The sequence below is a fragment of the Alligator sinensis genome, unplaced genomic scaffold, assembly GCF_000455745.1.
Source record: "Alligator sinensis unplaced genomic scaffold, ASM45574v1 scaffold781_1, whole genome shotgun sequence".
Classification (NCBI taxonomy): Eukaryota; Metazoa; Chordata; order Crocodylia; family Alligatoridae; genus Alligator; species Alligator sinensis.
The window spans coordinates 3,031,544-3,051,254 of NW_005841845.1; the positions used below are offsets into that span (position 1 = coordinate 3,031,544).

Sequence of the window (19,711 nt, forward strand, 5' to 3'; positions counted from 1 at the left end):
AGCCCAGACATGCACAAAACTCACACTTCTGGAGGTAGCCTACATATAACGAAGGGGTCTTTTGAGGGAGCCTCTATTGCGCTTGGGGGAACTCGCAGTATAGATATTGCTATAGCGTAACGTTTCTAGGAGGAGCCATCAAAGGGCATCCTTTCAGGTTCTGTTTCGGGCAGCTTGCTGTCCAGTTTAAGGTCAGAAATCAATGCTTTGTTTTACAGTAGCAAGATTGTGGTGTTCAGACTGATTTGCTGGGGTTAGGAGGGGAATAGGTCTCATTGACTTAATTGTGTTACTGGAAATAATAAGCTAGGACCTGAAACTCGACTTGAGAGATCTGTGGTGGGTTTCTGTATTGAAGGAAACCTTATCACAAGTACAAGAAAGCCCATTTTAGCAGGAGAAATGGTTTGGGACTACTGGTGAGGTTTTCACCCAAAAGAAAAACCCAACTTAATCAAACACTCTGACTGTACCAGAGTATTGAAAACCCTTCATCTCAATTCAGTTTGGGAAGCATAATTGAGTTTCGCACTGTAATTTAGTTCATGAAACTAATGGCTAAGGATGCTTTTTGTGTTTAATTCTTTTCATGAAGGAAATTCAGATGAAGAGGACTGCAATTGAAGCATTTAATGAAACCATTAAAATATTTGAGGAACAGTGTCACACACAAGAGCGATATAGCAAAGAATATATTGAACGATTTCGGAGAGAGGGGAATGAGAAAGAAATAGAACGGTAGGCTCTCAAACTACTTGTGGAAGTAAACTGCAAGTGTGCTTTTCCATGTGAAATAGATGCGTCATTGTCACCCCCAAGAAATTCCTTTACTAAGATCTATCTGAAACAAGGAAAGAAGTACAGCACTTTCAGGGGAGGTTCTGATCCCTGCTTGAAGCATTTCAAAAAGAAGAATTTCAGTGCATTTAACTTCCCCCTCCCCACCCCTTGCCTCTAAACTTCTGTGAAGTAAGCTGTTTACAACTTGGAGCTCTCCTCGGGAAGATGTCAGGCTTGGATAAGCATGTCTTTCTGAATTCAAAGAATATTGTCAAGGTAGAAGGAAAATTGCTTTATAGCTAAAACAGGATCTAAAAACTGAACTGACATTTTTGTTCTAATACTTAAGTGTATCTTGACTCGCATCTGATTTAAATCAAATCCCCTTGTCAGCTGTGTTCTCTTGCACATGCAGCTCTTAACAGTGTCAGTCAGCAGAATTCAGTCCGAAACCATTATTCTAGAGTAGTGCTCTGGATTATTTCTTAATTACTGAACTGGCTTATTCTTAATTCTTACTTTATGAAGCTGAAAAAACATCACAGAAGTTATCTTAGGTCCACATTAAGCTACAGTTCTAATTGAAGTCAGTAAGGCATTTCTGTGAAGCAGTTGATGTATATAGGGACAGTAGCAGGCAGTCTTCAGTGTGTGATGTTAAAAGTGATTCTACCCTGAAAAATGGCCCCGTCTGGCTCAGTAGACCTCTTCTGGGGGGGGGGGGGGGGGTCTAATAGTCATATTTACTAAAATAATACTATACTGAAACTTCAAAAAATGTACAGAAAGACTTTTATATCTCATCCATGGACAAGAACAGAACTATTCCTCCACAAGCATCAGCAACAGAACTGTTAACCAAATTCCAGTTACATAGATGAAGTGGCTTCAACTGGGACATGTCAGTGAGGCTACAAACAGGCGTTATCCTTGTCACAACAGAAAACATTTTGTGACAAACACACCCATATGATGACTTTCTTCTACTGTCACTCCACAAATCCTCAGAAATCTTTGCATGACTATACCTAGTAACACTTTTGTTTTGCCTTATTGTGGAGAGCATCTGTACACTTACAGTGCAATTATGGCATGGGACTGGTGAACCAGGCTGCTCTTGATCACTCTTACCAGCTGCTTTAAAGGGGCAGTGAATGGGTATGACGGGCATCTTCTCCAATGCAGGACATGTTGCTGCACAGCCAGTGCTGTGACAATTATGACATCTTTTTACAGCCTGAAGGCCTAATTGGGTTGTACCTCACACACCTTAACGCTGGTGTGTTCAAAATAAACAATGCCATCTAGTCCAGCTCTTGGACCCCAGGTGAATTTGCATGAAATGCAGTTGGAGGACCCTCTCTCTTTGCCTGTAATCTGAGCACATTTGATATGGCAACCAGAAATGCTTTAAAGCTGGAACCCCTCCAGTCGCAGTTTTTAGTCCCTTTTCAGTGTAGGCCATACTTAATTGCTGGTACCTGTCAGTGGATCTTCTAATAAAAATCCAGAGGCCATTTAAATCCAGTGGGAATTGCATCAAAATATTATTTAGAATGGATTCTAAAGATATGTTGAAACCCAGCTACTCCCACCACCCCCTTAAAAATGCTTTTGTGTTACAAGACTGGTTATCTGACAAAAACCTGTAAGAGAAATTAATGGTTAGGGTGAAATCCTCTAAGAAGGTGTCACCCTTGTTGTTCAGCTGTGTCAGCACCAAGCACAATAAGGCAATGCAATCCTTCCTGTTTAATACATAATCCTTTAAAGAATCGCCATTGTTGTCATCTAAAGCTGCTGTAATAATTTGGGCAGCTACCTACTGCAAACCAGCCTCTCCCTTCTGTATTGAAAATGCTTGTAGTGCGCCATAAATGCAGGCAGCACTTCACAGCAGTGAGGCGCTATCTGTTTCCAAACAGTCTGATTCTGAGACAAAGAGGTTTTGCAATTAAGCTCCCATTTTTGTATGGGGTTACGCAGTAATTAAATATTGCCAGACATTTTGTGCAGAGTAGATAATAAGCTTTCTTTTCTTGGAATAAGCAGTTGCCTTTTGCCAGTGTCTTAAATGTTCCCAGTGAGATATTTGCAAATAAAATGCCAAATAGCTGAAACTATAGTAAAAAGGGTAAATATGGTGGCTAAGCTGATGGGGTTTCATAAAAATGGCAGTCAAGTCATTAACAATTGATTCTAGTCTGAAAAAGTACCACAATGCTTCCATGCTTCACTCTGAACCTATGTCGATTGTGCCATTATTTGTACAGATAAAGTGAAAGAATGTTGAGGGGTGTCTTTTGGGGGGGGGGGTCCCTCTCCCAACATTAGCTTGCAGGCCTGGCAATCTGAGAGTCAAGCTGTGTTCTTTCTAGTTTGCACATAATCACCAGTATTGAAAGTCTGCAGGGCAAACCCTGCTGTCAGACACCTGTACTGGTGTTACATAACTGACTAGAACCTAGTAAGTGAATCTGAGAGCAGAGGAGGAGGAATCGAGCCATTGCATGCTCCTAAAAATACCTGTTAAAAATGAAGACGCATTAAAAAAGGATCTGAATGTTATTACACAAGGAGCAGACCAAGGGTAGGAAAGGGACACACCAGTTGGTCACTTTTTGGATAGAGCTGCACTTAATCTAGAGCTTTACCATAGTAATAATTTAAACTGATGTTTAAGGGGAGATAAAGCTCTCACTTCTATATCTTATTCTGGTGGGGGTTTGGGGGGTTTTCTGTGTATAAAGGCACAAGCCATTCTCAAGGCTAGACCCTCTGGACTAGAATTGTCCTATTTCTCTGCTGCTTAAACATTACAAACTTCCTTCTAGAATCATGATGAATTATGAGAAATTAAAATCACGCCTGGGTGAGATCCACGATAGTAAAATGCGTTTGGAGCAGGATTTGAAGAAACAAGCTCTGGACAACAGGGAAATTGATAAGAAAATGAACAGTATCAAACCTGATCTCATCCAGCTGCGCAAGATCAGAGATCAGTACCTTGTGTAAGTAAGCATAGCACGCGTCACTCAAAGCAATGCCAGTGATGAACCTAGCTAATGCAGTCTTCATCGTTTTCTGTGCTCATGATGGTAACATGAGCGTGGTTTCTTTTATGATCAGAATTGTTGGCATTTAATACACTAGACCCAAAGTGCAGAGTGACTGGGTTATCCTTTCCATTGCTCCTGTAATAACATCGTGTCTTAATTACTGCAGCAGTTGGCTGTCAAACCATATCTGCTGTAGGCCAGGATTCACAACATGTGTATATGATTCTTGTGAGCTGAAGCAAAAAGGATGATGGATGCTGTCATCCAGCATTCACCTTTTACTAAACATGAGCAGAAGCTGGGGAGAGCAGCAAGCAAAGCTCTTGAGGGTATCATGCTCACTCTCCCCTCCTTTCTCCCCCACCCCACCCCCTGCCAATAGGATTAGGAATTCACGGGTCTGAAGAGATGGTGCACTGTAGCATGTAGTTTTATGAACCTGGCCGGTATTTGAAAAAGGCGCACCACACTCCTCAGTGCCCAGATGCCTTCAGGGGAAGGTGGGAAGACGTCTATAGTGACAAGATGTTTTTTCGGGGGGAGGGAAGCAGGCTGCCATCACCAGGAGGCTTGGCCCATTCCTTCTACTAGTAACTTCTAGTGTTTACAGGCTGTCCTTTTTTTGCTCCTGCTCTTTCGTACCATCCCTTCCAGTGAAAAGGGCATCTTAGTTTTTCTGTTGTTCCTCTGCACACCCCTCCCCCAACCCTGTGAAGGTGTCCCCGAGAGTGTCAGAGGATGAGTCTTGCATGTTCTGAGCCTGCTTTTGCTTTCCCATGGTGGGTTACTTATGACTGTAGGTACATTCTTCCTGGGTTCTGTGTCTGAGCTTCCCTTGGTCCTGTTTGGTCAGTAACCAACAACTAGGAAAGAGATTAATGCCCTCTCTTCTCTTCTGGCAGATGGCTCAATCACAAAGGAGTGAGGCAGAAGCGAATAAATGACTGGCTGGGAATCAAGAATGAAAATATTGATGAGTAAGTGCCCTTGTATGTTTAGTCTTGCTGATAAGTGGCAGAGCTCAGTCTTCCAGTTGAGGCACTCACTAATGTGAAATGCCTATTTCTCTATAAAGGATTGTCATTCTTTCTCCATTGGAAGCTTTGTCTCATTTGAGCCAACAGCTCCATGCTGAGCTGATGTGCATGCAAGTATCTCTGGGAATAAGGAGTCTTAGTTGGTGCCAAGGAAACACAGCAGGCTGACCTCCCAATTTGAGCAGCCTCTTCCCAGTTGTGTTGTACCTTTTTTATGCAAGAGTAAATCCTCCTCCTTATGACTGAGTCCTACAGTAAATGTGTGGTTGAGCTAACAAGTTCCATCTTCTCTAGTACATACTTCGTGAATGAAGAAGATGAAAATCTGCCACACTACGATGAGAAAACTTGGTTTGTTGGGGATCTCAACCGTATCCAGGCAGAAGACTTGCTCTGTGGGAAACCTGACGGATCGTTTTTAATTCGAGAAAGTAGCAAGAAAGGATGTTACGCTTGTTCTGTGGTGTAAGTCTGTTCTTTGTGATCTGATTTCCTCAGGAACTTCTTGACTGTCTGTCTTGGGTATCTTCCATTTACGCTTGTTAGGGAAAACAAGTCACTGTAGACCTTAATGTGCTCAAATGAGTGTAGTATGTAGAGGGTGAGGCTAGCTAAAATGGCAGTCCTTTAGAGCCATTTGATTTGGAACCACAGGTATTATTATGGTTCTTACCACCTTCAGACTTGAAGTAGGTAACCCTTGAGGTCTCTTCCAACCCTGTGGGTCTGTAATTTCAGTCATAAAATTACCAAGCTGCAGTCTTGCAGCATTGCATTTTGAAGCTCCATAATAATATATCCTTTAAGGAGGGCAACAGGGGCTAAATTTTTCCCATGCTTTTCCAAAGAAGGAGGCTAGCAGAAGCTGAGCTGAAATGCTCTGATACTGTTTTGAGACCTGCAGACATGTCAAACTCCAAATCCACACTTCTACTATGTTTAAATTCATGGTGGCACTTTAAGGAAAACATCGTTTGTGAGAAATGGGTGTTCTGGGCATTCATGTTTATTCTGGGTTTGACTCTTCTCACTCGTTTTAATGTAAGATTAGCACAACTTTAGTCTGTTTTAACTGACACTTCAGGAGTGGGGGGGTTGGGTGGTCTTGGAACATCAAGACCTGGTGCAGCAGGAGCCCTTGTCATGTGAAAGTCCCAGGAGTACTTACTCCCTAGTTCTGCTGCCCACCCACAGTGCACTTGATGGAAACCCCTGAAAACCTCATTTAACAAACCACTGCCCAGGAGATCCTGTTGGCTTAGTTCACTGGGCTCATCGAACTGAATTGTTGCTTGAATAAGCGTCTTACGGTTTACAGCAACAGGAGTTGCTTTCATGTTGTGAGGCTTTCCTCAAGCCCATAACACTGTTTCCTGCTTCTTTATAGTTTTCCTTTGTCTTTTTTTTTTTTCCCCCCTCCCTTCCTTTCTTAAGTAACGAGTCAAATTATGCCTGTGTGCTATGGAGGCTCCTTTAGAAATACTGTAGATGATCACTATTGAGGAATCCTTTTATTCATGAACATACCCAGACCTCAGCATCTGCACATTGTCAGTCATTTCTGTTTTGTGGCTTCTGAAGTACAGCTCTACGGCAAGCTTTCTTTTTGGAGGCTTCTAGAGCTAGGGCAGGCTAAATGTCCCTAGAGGGATGGGAGCTATCTAGAAAAGATGACTGTCACATGTCTAGTGTTTGAATTACAAAAGAGAGGATTATATAGTTGGTTTTTGAGAACCATTCCACTAATCTCTAGGGAAAGGACACTGGGAATAGTAAGTGAAGTTCTAGTCTAACTTGCTGAAAGCCAGCAGCCAGTGAATGCTGACCCTTTTTTAGCTGCAGGACCAAACAGTGGACACTGGGATAGCAGGAAGGAGCTGTCCCATGACTAGTTTCTTTCCATTGTGGCACATGGTAAGAATGCCTAGCCACCATCTCTGGAAGCATCCCTCCTTCACAGGCTCTTTGTGGTGGCCCCATTCCTCCTCTCTACCAGGCTTCTTTGTTTTGATTGTAAAGTATCCGTGCTGGCCATGTTACCTCCTAATGTTTAGTTTGTGTCGCTCTCGGGTTTGTTCCTCCTTGTTAAACTGTCATGTTTCTTTCCTTGCAGAGCTGATGGAGAAGTTAAACACTGTGTGATCTACAGCACTCCAAGGGGTTATGGGTTTGCAGAACCATATAACCTGTACAGCACACTTAAGGAATTAGTCCTTCATTACCAGCAGACATCCCTCGTCCAACACAATGATTCCTTAAATGTCAGGCTTGCCTATCCTGTCTACGCACAGATGCCCTCCTCCCTTTGCAGATAAATTCTGGGGAGGAGAAAAGTGTTGTCTATCTTGGATTTTTTTCTACAGTTTTTATTAGAACTTGGAGGGCATTCTTTCTCCTTAGACTGCTTGTTTTGCACAAGAAGTGATTCTGTGAATGTGAATCAAAGAGGCCTAGCAGCGACAAGACGACAACTTGGGTGTAGGTGTCCTGGTGCTACCTAAAGCTCAGCTGTGCTTTTACACTGATCCTTTTTGTTTCCTTTGTGGGAGGGGAATAAACTCAACACGTACAAAAAAGAAACTGGAAGCAAAACATCATTTTATGGAGAGGATTTTTTTTTGCCAGGCACCTTCAGCAGAACTCTTAATCGGAATTTTGTTTTCTCGTTCTTGTAGAGATAATGTGGGCGCCTCTGTAGAGGCATCAGTACAGTCTTTCAGTCTTAAACTCCAAGGAACTAGGGGGAAACTCTACCACAGCAATGTTCTCTGCTACATGAACAGCTTCACTGCGATTCAGCCGAACGTCCAAAAGAGGGCTTGTCTTGAGGTAGCATGGAATTTGGTGAGAGAAGACCAAAGGAATTATGGAAAGCTTCAGGTTTTTATTTAAATGGGGGGGAAAATCCTTATAAAGAAAAGTTACTTTATTTTTTACCAACAGTAAGAAAGTTTTGGTTTCAATGGCACTACAGGTCTTCGCTTAAAGGAAACATTTATAACCAAATTGAACCCACCAAAACTATTTGTTGCTGGATTGAGCACTTCTGGGGAAAGGTTGCATTAGCATCCGCACATACTTTTTACACCAAAACTTGAAACAAATAAAAGGAAAAGCTAAAACTTCTTGCGTGGTTTTGAAAACACTAATCTGTCTGATTTGATGTAATGGCTCCCCCTTCCCTTTCCTCTCCTCACGTCCCCCTTGGCACTCTTTTCTTCCCAATTTTTAAGATAATATGCTTCAGAATGTAAACCAGAATGAAGCTGGCACTCTTATTTTGAGTTGTGTTGCTGAGCATTTAACTACTCTGTTTGAAACCCTTGTAAATTTTAAATGTAAGTGTAAAGAAAAGGTGCAATGCAATGCTTCTGGATGGCTTGTTATACCAAATAATTACCTGAGTGATAGTCCTCCGACTTGCTTCTGTTCATAACTAGAGTTCCCATTTGAATTGGTAGTCATAAACCAGATTCTGGTCTGTCATTCCACTGAAGTCAAGGTTACGCAAGATGTTACAGATGCTGAACTTAGTTCCTCTTCTTGTAGCCATAATTAATGTTGCCCAGCTGACAAAACTCCAACTCATGCAGTGGTGCCAGTTCTGGAAATTGATCTACTGCTAACAGACTTCTAGGCACTTGCCAGCACTGGTTTACCTGTAGCAGTATGGGACTAAGTGGCCGTGTTTCTTGTCAGGTGTAACAATTCCTAATGAGTTAAATCCAAGGAACAGTTTCACTTGAAAAGAAAATAAATTGTTTCCTTGGCTATTGATTGTTTGTTCCTCCTAGGTCTCTAAATCAGAAAAAAATAAGTAAAGTGTGGCAGAAATGGCTTTGTTTGGCATCAAGGCAGAGCTGGCAAAGTAGTTACTCAGTGTGTAGCAACAGAATTTAATCTTGCTTCCTTCCATGATAGTGGTACCTTCTGAAGTGTGCCCATTCTACAGGAAGGGAGACAGTCTAATCGTTCAAACACTAGGCTGCAAGTTGGGACTCCCTGGTCTGTTCTTATCTTGTTACTGGCTTCCCGTTTGAGCCCAGACTTCGTATAAGCCCTGGGGAATAATGCCACGCCTGTGGAGGCTTAATTAATGTTTACATTGTGAAATTACCAGTCGAAGGCACTATAAGTTAGTATTATTAAGCAGGAAATTAATAATTCCTGAGCAGGGAAGTGACAAGTCTTGAGCACTGAAACACTAGCAGGAAGGGCAATCTAGGTTGCTTGGCGAGTCCAAGAAACACTTTATTTTGCACTATTTATGTCCCTGGGTACATCCAGGTGCTGGTTAACCAGCTAGAATGTGATCTTCAAATGAAGAATTGTCCAGCTGAAAAAGCCCCACAGACTGAAGCATATAGAAGCTGTGTGAGAAGAGTGAGACAAATGCAAGACCTGAGTTTCCTTCCTATTTGGCATCCATGTGGCTGCTGAGCAAGTGTCTGCTGCGTTCAGTGGAAAGCCAGAATCACATCTCCAGTTGTAGTATAAGGAACAGAAATTCTTCTCTAAGAAGAAACTGCATTTCTTGAGTAATTTGTATGTTCTACTCTGGCAACTCATCTCTACATCCAACATGCCTTCCTATGTTGACTCCAATCCCAGTTCATGACAGGGAAGGTTTGTCAGATATATACATTGTAGTTGGGTGTCTAACTCCAAATGAAAAATCAGTGGCTGTTGGGCGCTTAATGGCTATCTTTGCCTTAGAAAAAATCTACCTCTGTGTCAGAGTTCTCTTGCTTAGAATGGTGACTCCATTGAAGTCCATGGGAAGTTAATCCCTGATTTTTTCACTTCCAAGAGAAAGGAGTTAGGCTGAAAGGGCAACCTGACTGTTAAATATCTTGCTGTAGGAACTGTGAGCACTGTAGCAGTTATATTGTTTTAACCTGAGAAAGGTCAGGTTTTTTAAACCACACCATGATTTGCAGTCCTATAGCACCAATGGTAGCTGTACAGGGGAGAAACGGAGCTGTGTCAGAAGTGTCCCTAGTTGACCTTCAGTTTTGTGAGGTTTTGGACTGGATCTTGTGTTCGGTTATGCCAGCATAAATACAGAAGAATTCCATTGGCTTCTATGTTACTTTGGCTTTACAGTGGTGTGGCTGAATTCAGAACCTGTCCCCCTTCTATTTCGGACCTCTTCCCTAATCCCAGGTGCTGCGTTGCTGTGAGCAATACATAATAGAAAGCTAAAAGCCATCAAGAAGCATTTCCTATTACTTTCCCCAAACTTTCAGATTAGAACCACGTTCAAATTATACCTAGAAGTTCCTTGCTTGCCCTTTCCATCCCTGAGAGGTCCTGTTTTGCCTGTATGTCTTTATGCACTTGATTTAGGCACATAAGACACAGCTGCTAGTGTGTTGACCCACTTTTGTACTCGCATGCCATTGCACACCTACTATTGCATCAATTTTTGCACTTGTGGCAAGAGAAAAATGGGTCTCGAAGCCAACTGAAATATGTAGTGGGTATAATGCATTCCAGGGCTTGTCCCCATTGCCACTCATTTTGGTTGGCCTGATTCTTTAATTCAGAGTGGGTTTTATGCCAACAAATTGCCACTGCTCCCAGTCACCATTTTTAATTCCAGGACCTAGAAAACTGAATTGGGCCTGTCGGGTGCAAGATTAGGCCCCAGTACTAAAACCAGCTGTTTGCAGGCCTAAAACAAATGCATAAGAGATGATATGAAGATAAAATAAAGGAAACTCTTCTAAACCAACAGCATGTGATACTGTGTATGCATAGAGTGCTGAAACGTTCTGGTTTCAAGGGTCAGAAGATTGGGGGGGGAGGGGACAGTGCATTCAGTTTACTAGAGCAGCCATCTCTTTCCTGACTGCATCTGGACTAGTACCGATCTCACTGACCCACATTGTATTAAATGTATGTAGATTTGAATAAACCTTTTTTGCACAGTGTTAAATGGGGAAAATAATGTTGAAACTTTCAAATATGCACAGTTTCTTATCTGTTTTGAAGTACATTTGCAGGGATCATGGGGTGATTCAGTATTTTGCTTTCTCATGAATGGGAAACAAGATCTACTTCCACAGTTCCCATTGTGCCCATTACGCACAGTACATCAGCCAGGAATTATTACCTGTTGCTAAAGTTTATAAACTTCCAAATCTCCTGTTACACCTTTTTAACAGTCACAATTTTAATGAGCCCCTATGGGTGTGTGTCAAGCTGATCAGTTGCAGACTGAGAGGCAAGTACGATGAAGGGCACGGAGGAGCGATTGATGACTGCAGAGAGATGGCTTGCTGCATCAGTGCTTCATGATGGTTTATTTTTTAGTTAAATAGAGGATAAATAGTCTGAAAATATCCTATGTTTGGAAGTAAGGTTGCGGTAACTGCTCTGTACCTCTCGGTCTGAGTTCTGAGCTAGTACAGCCCTCCTCTCCATACCAAAATCCAATGCCCCTTTCATATGTGTGCGCACAGGCGCACACCCTTCCAAATATGACTAAAAGAGCAAAGTCTATTCCACATGCAATGGACCCAGTTTTTTCCTCACGTTCACCAGTGTAAGCAAGAGATTCCTCTGGTGGAAAACTCCATGTGAAAGGCGAATCCTGCCTGCCCGCTTTATGAAATCCAAATTCCAATTTGTACTTGCATTTCAAAAGAACAGAAATCAAAGCAAATCTCAGCCTTGTCCAGGCCGAGTAGCCATAATGGGCACTGTGGAAATTAATGTTGACACTTTGCTGTTTTAAGAGCTAGGGGGGGTGGGATCTTGGTTGCCCTAACACTTGCTCACTGTGCAAACGTGGATGGTAACGCATCCATAACTGAAGGCTATGGCTGTTTTAAAATGGCAGAATTGCTAACGGAGTGTCACACTTTGACAAGTTTGGAAAAGCCCCTTATTTGGTACTTGAAAAATCTTTTCTGTTGTGTGAATGTCTGTCTAGGTTTTATTTTTTTTTTCTTCTTTACACTAACAGGGAATAAAACTCTGCCATGTGAGCAAGTCGTGTGTGTGTGCGCGCGCTGCATTTTGCAGATATAAAACAGGTACTTTGAGGTGGGAGGTAAGGTTTGCGAGACAGGTTCCAAATGCAGTTTTAACAAAGCACTCTGGTAAGTTTGGGTTTGGAGTGTTGTTTAAATTGGGTGTCTACACGTGTGTTTACTGCGCAGTAAGTGGGTTTTACACCAGCATCTACAAGTGCAGGCATTACAGTGCAGTAACGCTGTGTGGACTGACTTGGGACTGAATGTTACCCCCAAGTCAGTCCACACACAGGGTTACTGTGCAGTAAGGTGTCTACATGTACCTTACTGCAGAGTACCTACTAGGTGTAAGTTGCCATAGTTACTGCGCAGTATGAGCATGCATGTGTAGACATGCACCCATACTGTGCAGTAACTTTAGGTTACTGTGCAGTAACTGTGCACGTGTAGATGCGCCCTTTATGTCCTAAAGTCCTGCTTGCTTTTGTTAGTTTTCATCCGTCTTTGGTAATTTAAATCACTAATGTCTGCTTTGTGAACAGCAAAGCCACAATATATTCCTGAAGAACAAAGATTTGTGCCAATATTTACTCTGAATGGTAAAATTAAGTAACATTTACAAAGGCTTATGCAAGCGAGAAAATAAGTTTGAAAATCCAGGTTTAGCATCTTCTGATTGTAGCTTGATCAGGGAGCAGACAGTTCTCTTGAACAGGACTCCCATCCATCTTCACAAAGGGAAAATCTGATTGCAAAGTGGACCTGTTCTCGATATTCGCCTAGGCAGCATTAGAATAACTGGCTATACCTTTTTTTTTTTTTTAAATCAATGTGCATGTTTGTAGAGAGAGAGAACAATCAGAATCCTGCTGGAAGTCCTCGGGGACTTAATTCAGCTATTTTTATAGAGATCTTTTCGTATTTGAAGGAAACTCGGATTGCTGACCCGCTTGTTTCCTTTGGCCCAGCTTGTGCAGGCAGGAGGAGTGAACTAAGCTACCGGCCCACATAGTAACCAGTCCTGTTTGTGTGCGTCGGGAGCGTGTTTCGACAGCGGTGTAGAAAAGTCTCTCAAACTTGGGTGACTGACATTCTGTGGGCAGGAACTGTTTCCACGGAAGGGGGAAATCCCTGAGCCCCCTTCAGAGTCCCTCCCCTTTGTTCTAGCGGGAGGTTTATAGATTGCAAATTCTTCTAGAAGAGGGCAGTGCTTAAAACGCGAGTCTTCGGGCTGGCTCCGTATGTGTAATGCAGATCTCCCTTTTTTGATCACTTGTGGCAGATAACCCACCCCCATTTTATGGCTAATGCAGATATACCTGGATTAAAATTCACCTTTACGTGCTTGGAACACTACAGCAAACAAAAGGAGGCAGCTCAGCCAATCAGCAGCTTCTCCCGATCATCAGTATTAGACAAAAGCGGCTTTCATTTGAAGTCATTTCATTTATTTTGCTTTGTTGTTCCGACTCTACTAATTCGTGTTGCTTTCAGTATATGAGCTTTAACAACTGAGAGTAACACTTTTCTTTTCCCCCTACACACTCAGCACCTCCGGTATTAACCACGGGCTTGCTGAGTTCTGCAGTGGTCATACAGTGGGCTCAGTCCTTTAGAAAAATGGTGGCGTCAAAAGGCAAACATGACATGGCACTGTCCCAGGGCCAAATTTGTCCCTGGCTTAAGTCTGTTAACTTCAGTGGAGCTGCAAACCCCTTCATGCCAGCAGCAAGCTTAGCCCTGGGACAGTTCATTCATGTGCAGCCAAGTGTTGAATTTTGGGGGGGTGAGTGACTTGTACATCAAGTGAGGATCCCTTTGATTAAACCTCTTGATTTTGTATATCTGGCAGTTTACAGCACCGTGGGATTGTAATGGTCTGCATCATATCTGTGTGTGTGTGCGCGTGTGTGTGTACTGTATGTATATAGATTTATGTAAAATATCTTCACTTACACATGGATATGCATTAGCCATAAGTGGCATTGTCCCTTAAGTGAAACAAAGTTCACTATTTGCACGTTTTACACATAAAGTTAGACAAAGTTGGGTTTATCACGACCATCTTGATTAATGCTTTTTGAGATTCTAGGTTATGATTTCTTTCGTTGGACTGGTTCTGTTGATAATTCTTTACTCTGGGATGACGCATCGACGTTTGTTCAAAGCAAAGGGTTTTTTAAAAAAGAAAAATAATCCCGTTTTCCTTCGAGATGCGGTAATATTTGCACGTTTTAAGTGAACCTAATGAAAATCCTGTCTAGAGCTAATGTGCAAAGGATGGGAAGTGTGTGCATCGCGTCGTGAATGGACTCTGTGTACGCGTGTGGGCCAGTCGAAGGGATGGGTGGATGTTTGGACTTGTACGGAGGGCTGAGATGACAGCGCACTCCTTGACGCCCTTTGCAGTCATGTTGCTTTTTTTTTTTCTTTAAGGGATACTGTATCTGTTTAGAACCTGCTTCTCAAGAAGCCGTTGGGTTTTTTCCATATGAATTCCAGCATGTAACTTTGGTACTCTTGTTGTTATTTGTGTAAAACCTGTTCTTCTGTCGTTTACGGTGTAGTCAAAAAAAATTAAAGGAATTCATGTAGTTTAACTTTTAAAAAGAAACAAACTGCTTCATAAAGAAACCAGTTGTATGTTAGTGTTTTCAGACAAGTCATACTGTAGTTTCTAGATCAGTAATGCAACGCTGTACTTGTCACCAGATGTGTTACGATTTTGCTGTATTTTTTTAGTAGATGGTTGGGCTTTTAAATCCCAGACACTAAACATCCTGGGCCTACTTGCTCTAGATCAAAAAAAATGCAATAAAAAATTGCAATAAAGCACATTGACATGTAACTGTTTTAGAAGGATGTACTGACAGCTGTTTCTAATAAATTCAGAAATACAGCCTAGTTGGTATGTTGTGGTGTTAGCTCTGTTTGTCTCTCCTGGCTGAGGCAATGAAAGGGAATTTATTTTTAAGGCTCAGTTCAAGACTAGAGGTCTCCTGGATTTTTTTTTACTTGTTGCCAAAGTAGCATTAGGTCTCCAGAAGCACAAGCAATTATATTTTCCACTGGGACTCGGTCCCTCGCTCTTCCACGAGCTTCATGCCTGCACCTAGGACAGGACTGGCGAGGCCTGGCTGGGCAAGAGGCCCCCGCGCAAACCTCCACAGACGTTGGCACGTTCTCAAGCTGGATCTCCAGTTCTGTCGAAACCTTGGAACAATTCCACGTTGCCAGAGCAGTGTGAAGGTGTTCTGGAGACCAAAGGTAACCAAAGGTAATGAGCAATTCCCTTCTTTTTTATTTAATAAAACCATTTCAGGTATTTAGATCAGAGGTAAGAACGCATCCAGAGCACTATGCAGGTGAAATGAGTCACAGCGAGTTTTAACCATTCCTGTCTCCAGTTACGGTTACTTTACTGAGTGCTTGGAGCCAGGGGTGGCCAAAGCATTTTCACTAACTGTGAAGGAAACCAAGTCCAGCGATCTGATGTCGGCTTTGAGAGAGAAAGTCTGGAGCATGTCACACTGGGCACGTCTGCACGAGACACTTACTGCGCATTAGCCTAATAAGTGCAGTAGTGTAGCAGTTAAAAACGGTGCGGCACAGGGTTATTAGGCTAACGCACAGTACACATCACAAAACTGCTGCCACTACTGCACAGTAACTAGTGCAGATTTAGTTAGTTACTGCCCATTTACTGTAGTACTTGCTTAATGAAGTACTAAGGCGTGTTAATGAATGTGTAGATGCGCCCCCTGGGTACAAGAGACGCCAATGGTTATAAAGCAGTAGTTCCAAGTCCCTTGCTCCCTAGGGTCTCGCCCCAGTTCTGCTCACCATAATGACCTGCACTCCTGGTTTTCATAGGTGTAAGCGAAATGCAGGGAGTTTGCTCCTACCACAATGAAGAGCAGGCAGGAGAATCGGGTCTTGGGGGGTAACGGATATTGTCACAGTGAGTCTCCTGGCACCAGTTGGACTGCTTCCCTCTGCCATCAGGCTGCAGCCATCGCCCCACTGCGCGGACTCGTTGCTGCCAGCGCCACAAGCTCCGGGGCACACACTTTACTGCTCATCTTCGTTGTTTTGGAGATGCTTCCACTTGGCTGTAGATTACCCCCCGTCTTATGCACGGGGCCTCGAGAACCCCACGTGTGGGGGGCCAAGCATTTTGAAAGGACAGATGAGAAGTAGTAACTGGTCCGTTTCTCTTTGGGGAAGGGGTTTGGAAGGCTTAATCGGCATCTTTGCCAAAGGTACCCAGGGAGGTGGGGCAAAAGAACAGGCAGATTCTTCCCAAGTAAACACATGGGATTTACAGAGCTGCTGGAACCTGCTTCCCTTTGCGCTGGTGTAACGGAGAGCGGCCTGCAGCAGCGTAATGGGGATCAGCCCCCGCTCGGCTGGTGGGAGGAGAGCGTGAGATCGAATACACCTGTTGACAAGTATGCCCGGCATTTCTCTCTCCTGGTCTCTTCTTTTTGGCTTGTCGGCATCATGCTGCAGTATTGTTCTGAGGTACAGTGCATCCAGGCTTTCGGTCGCTTGTATTGGCTGTGTTTTGGCTTCCGGCCCGCGGAGGCAGATCCATGTACAGCATTGCTCCGTGACTCCAGAATACCTGTCTGTCTTGCTGAATTAAAAACCTATTTTCTCGATGCTGCGGCGTGCGCTGTCTTGACTGAACGCTCCAGGAAAACGCAGCCCCGGCTGGGAAGTGGGGAAATGGTAACGGGGGCACAGACTCGGGCCTAATCGTGTGCCTGTGGTCAAGGCCCCTGTGTGAAAGGTGCTGGGGGCGTGCATGGCAGGACCCAGCGCGCTAAGGGAGCCCCTGCAAGAGGATGCTCAGGCTGGCTTCTTTACCCCCTTTCCCTGCGCCTCGCGGGGCCCTTTCCCCTCACTTCCTTGTGCAGCATAGACCCCGCCCCGCCCTCAGTTCACTGCACCCCAAAGAAGTGCCCATGCACTGCCACCATACCCTCCTCCCCTGCCCCCACGTCGGGGCACTGGCCTGGATCACCCAGGTGCCTGGCTGTTGTCCCAAGCCCCAGGGCCACTCTCTGGTCACAGCCGTGCCCTGCTGCAGGGAAAGCTCGGGACCGCTGGTTGCCCAGCCCAGCAGCTCTGCCCCCTTTGTCCAACACACCTGAGCTCCCAGGCTGGGGGACTTCTGGGGCAGGGGGCTGTTTTCCCCTTTCCGAGACCATGCACCATCAGGGGGGAGATGGGCACCAGGGCATGGTATTGCCCCCCATGCCTCATTCAGCACCGGCTTGAGGGCATGCTGGTTACACTGCCCAGGCCTAGGGCTGCACTGGCATGATCCGCCCTGCTCTGAACCTGGGCTATATCCCCCACGTTGCAAGCTTGTCCCGCTCGTGCAGCCCCGAGCAGCAGGGCTTACAGCCCGGGGGCATTGGCCCGTGCCAAGAGCAGCGTTGGCCCTTCCTGGGCTCGGGCCTGCTGTTCTGCACAGCCAAGTATCCTAAGAAAAGCAGAGGTCGCCTAATCCAGCCCCTGCTCCCAGCATCCGAAGGGAGAGAGGCCTTCTCCTCCCTGCAGCATTCAGCCTGCCCCTGGGCGCCCGTGCCAGGAACTCCCTGAGCTGTTCATCAGGCAGCGTGGTCTCTGCCCCACAAACCAGGGGAGAGGTTCAAAAGAAAGGGAGGCCCCCAGATGCTTCCCGGGCCCCAGCCATAGCCCTCCCAGCCCACGCAGCCCCGTGCCCATGGGGCACATCCAAACTGTGCTAGATGCTGAATTAACTGGACGCGCAGAGCCAACAGTGCTGGGGTGAGCGCTGATAGCAGAGCAACCCTGGTGCCCAGGCCCAGGAGCAGGCAGCGCAGGCTCACAGCAGGGAGACAGGACCGGGGAGAGAAACCACTGACACAGACCAAAGCCCCGGTGCTGCCTCAGGCTCCTGCCTACCAGCGCTGAAGCCCACGGGCCGGCCAGCTGGGATGGGCTGGAAACCCTGCTGTCCTAGCACAGCCTGGGGACGGGTTCCCGGCAAAGGCCAGAGCCACCCCCTAGCGACCCACCTGCATCATTCACAGCAAGGAAAGCCCTAGGCCAAACACTGCCAAGGCAAGCCAGACACCCGTGCACCACTTTGCATGTCACTGGTGTCCCTGGCACAGAGTCCAGGTCCTGCCCTATGCCCCCACCACCACCCCCCAGCCGGGTACCTGTGCTTTGCCCAAATTGCATGGTGGGTCCGACGTGGCAGTTTGGAAAGAGTCCAGCGCGGAGCAACAAACATGTTGAGGGCCCTGGGAGACGGGACGGAGGAGGAGCGTCTGGAGAAAAGGGGAGATTTGCTAATGGTCTGCAAACCCCTTCAGGGCAATGAGAGGATGGAGATGGGCTTTTCCCTATGGCTGTAGGGGACAGGACTGGGAGCAATGGCCTCAAGCTGCAGCAGGGGAAACTGAGGCTGCAGCTGAGGAAGAACTGTCTGGCTCGGAGGGAGGGTCACGCACTGAAATAGGCACCTAGAGAGGTGGGGGCGTCTCCATCCTGGGACGTGTTCAAGAGCAGGCTGGATGGACACGTGGCTGGGATGGGTTAGTCAGGGCTGATCCTGCCTTGAGCAGGGGCTGGACTAGATGCGACCTCCTGAGACCCCCTCCAGCCCTGCTTTCCTGTGATCTCGGGATCCTCCCCCACTGTCCTAGCCCCGTGCCGTTCTGCAGCTGCCTTTCTCACCCCAGACGCAGCTGCATTGTCGGAGCTTGGAGGCGTTCAGGCTGGCTGGACAAACCACCCTGCGTAGACGGGGGGTCGCTGAGCTTGCCGAGGAGCCCTGCGCCCCAACGGAGCAGCTCAGCTTGGCGTTAAGGAGGCAGGCTTGCAAGAGCAGGCAACAGGGACACGCATGCATAGAAGCACGGGGCTTCCACCTTCGCTCCCATTGCCTACATGGGTTCAACGTGGCCTGTAGTGCCCACGCCAGAGGCCGAACGAGCCCGTTCAGTTCCCTGGGCAGAGCTGCGAGGCAGCAGGGAGATGGGACCCTCCACACAGCGCGGGCAGGACCTTTTGCCCGAGGCTGCCAGGCCTGGCAGGTGACCTCATTCCTTCCAAAACAGCAGGAAAAAACCCCACATCCCAAAGCCGTCACCCTGGGCTGTGTCACGGCAGGGGGAGGCTGCGACAGCCGCTGGAGCCAGCAGCCCTGGCCAAAGCCACCGCAGCTGGACCCAGCCCCGCTGCACTGCCTCTGGAAATAACACGTCTCTCGCATCCAGCGGCCCAGCACCCACCCATGAGAGTCTTCTCCCTCCCTTGCAGCGGAGAAAGCAACCCGGGCCCAGGTGTGAGCTGCAGGGGTTGTGGGGGGGGGGGGCAAAATGACCCTCCCAAAGGGCTGCCAGCCGCAAGCAGCTCCGAGCTGACTCCTGCCTTCAGCACCGGCGCGCTGGGTGCATCGCTCCTGGCGCCGCAGGACCCTCACACTGCTATGGCCCTTCGGGACAGGCCGTTCCCACGTGCAGCGAGCGCGCGCGGCCTCGATCACAGCTGAGGGCATGAGATGCACTGCTCCATGGGGGCCGGTCTGTGCAGCACAGCGTAGCGCGGGCCGTCCCAGGCCACAGACAATGGGAGGAGACACGGGCAGACACGGGGAGCCGGAGCGAGCCGTGCCGGGGCTGAAGAGCAAAGGGGAAGTAGAGGCACCGGTCGAGGGTGTCTGCCAGCCAAGGGGTTGGGCTGATGCTGCCCGGAGCAGGGGGCTGGACGTGACCCCCCGGCAGTCCCTGCATTTCTACATTGTCAGGAAGGGAGGCAAGCAACGGGGTGACCGAACACCACCATTGCAACCCACCCTGGGAGGGCT

The 19,711-nt window shown here is 46.4% G+C and overlaps 1 protein-coding gene across 1 annotated transcript in view; it reads left to right on the forward strand.

Annotated features, from left to right (window-relative positions):
- Window positions 1–14,763, forward strand: part of LOC102380057 (phosphatidylinositol 3-kinase regulatory subunit gamma) — a 93,092-nt gene extending 78,329 nt beyond the window's left edge. The window contains exons 7-11 of the mRNA XM_025206538.1: window positions 596–738; window positions 3,615–3,791; window positions 4,742–4,816; window positions 5,171–5,341; window positions 6,990–14,763. Of these exons, the coding sequence (XP_025062323.1) occupies window positions 596–738; window positions 3,615–3,791; window positions 4,742–4,816; window positions 5,171–5,341; window positions 6,990–7,191 (768 nt within the window). The 3' untranslated portion in view covers window positions 7,192–14,763. The remainder of the gene's footprint in view (window positions 1–595; window positions 739–3,614; window positions 3,792–4,741; window positions 4,817–5,170; window positions 5,342–6,989) is intronic.
- Window positions 14,764–19,711: the final 4,948 nt, after the last annotated feature.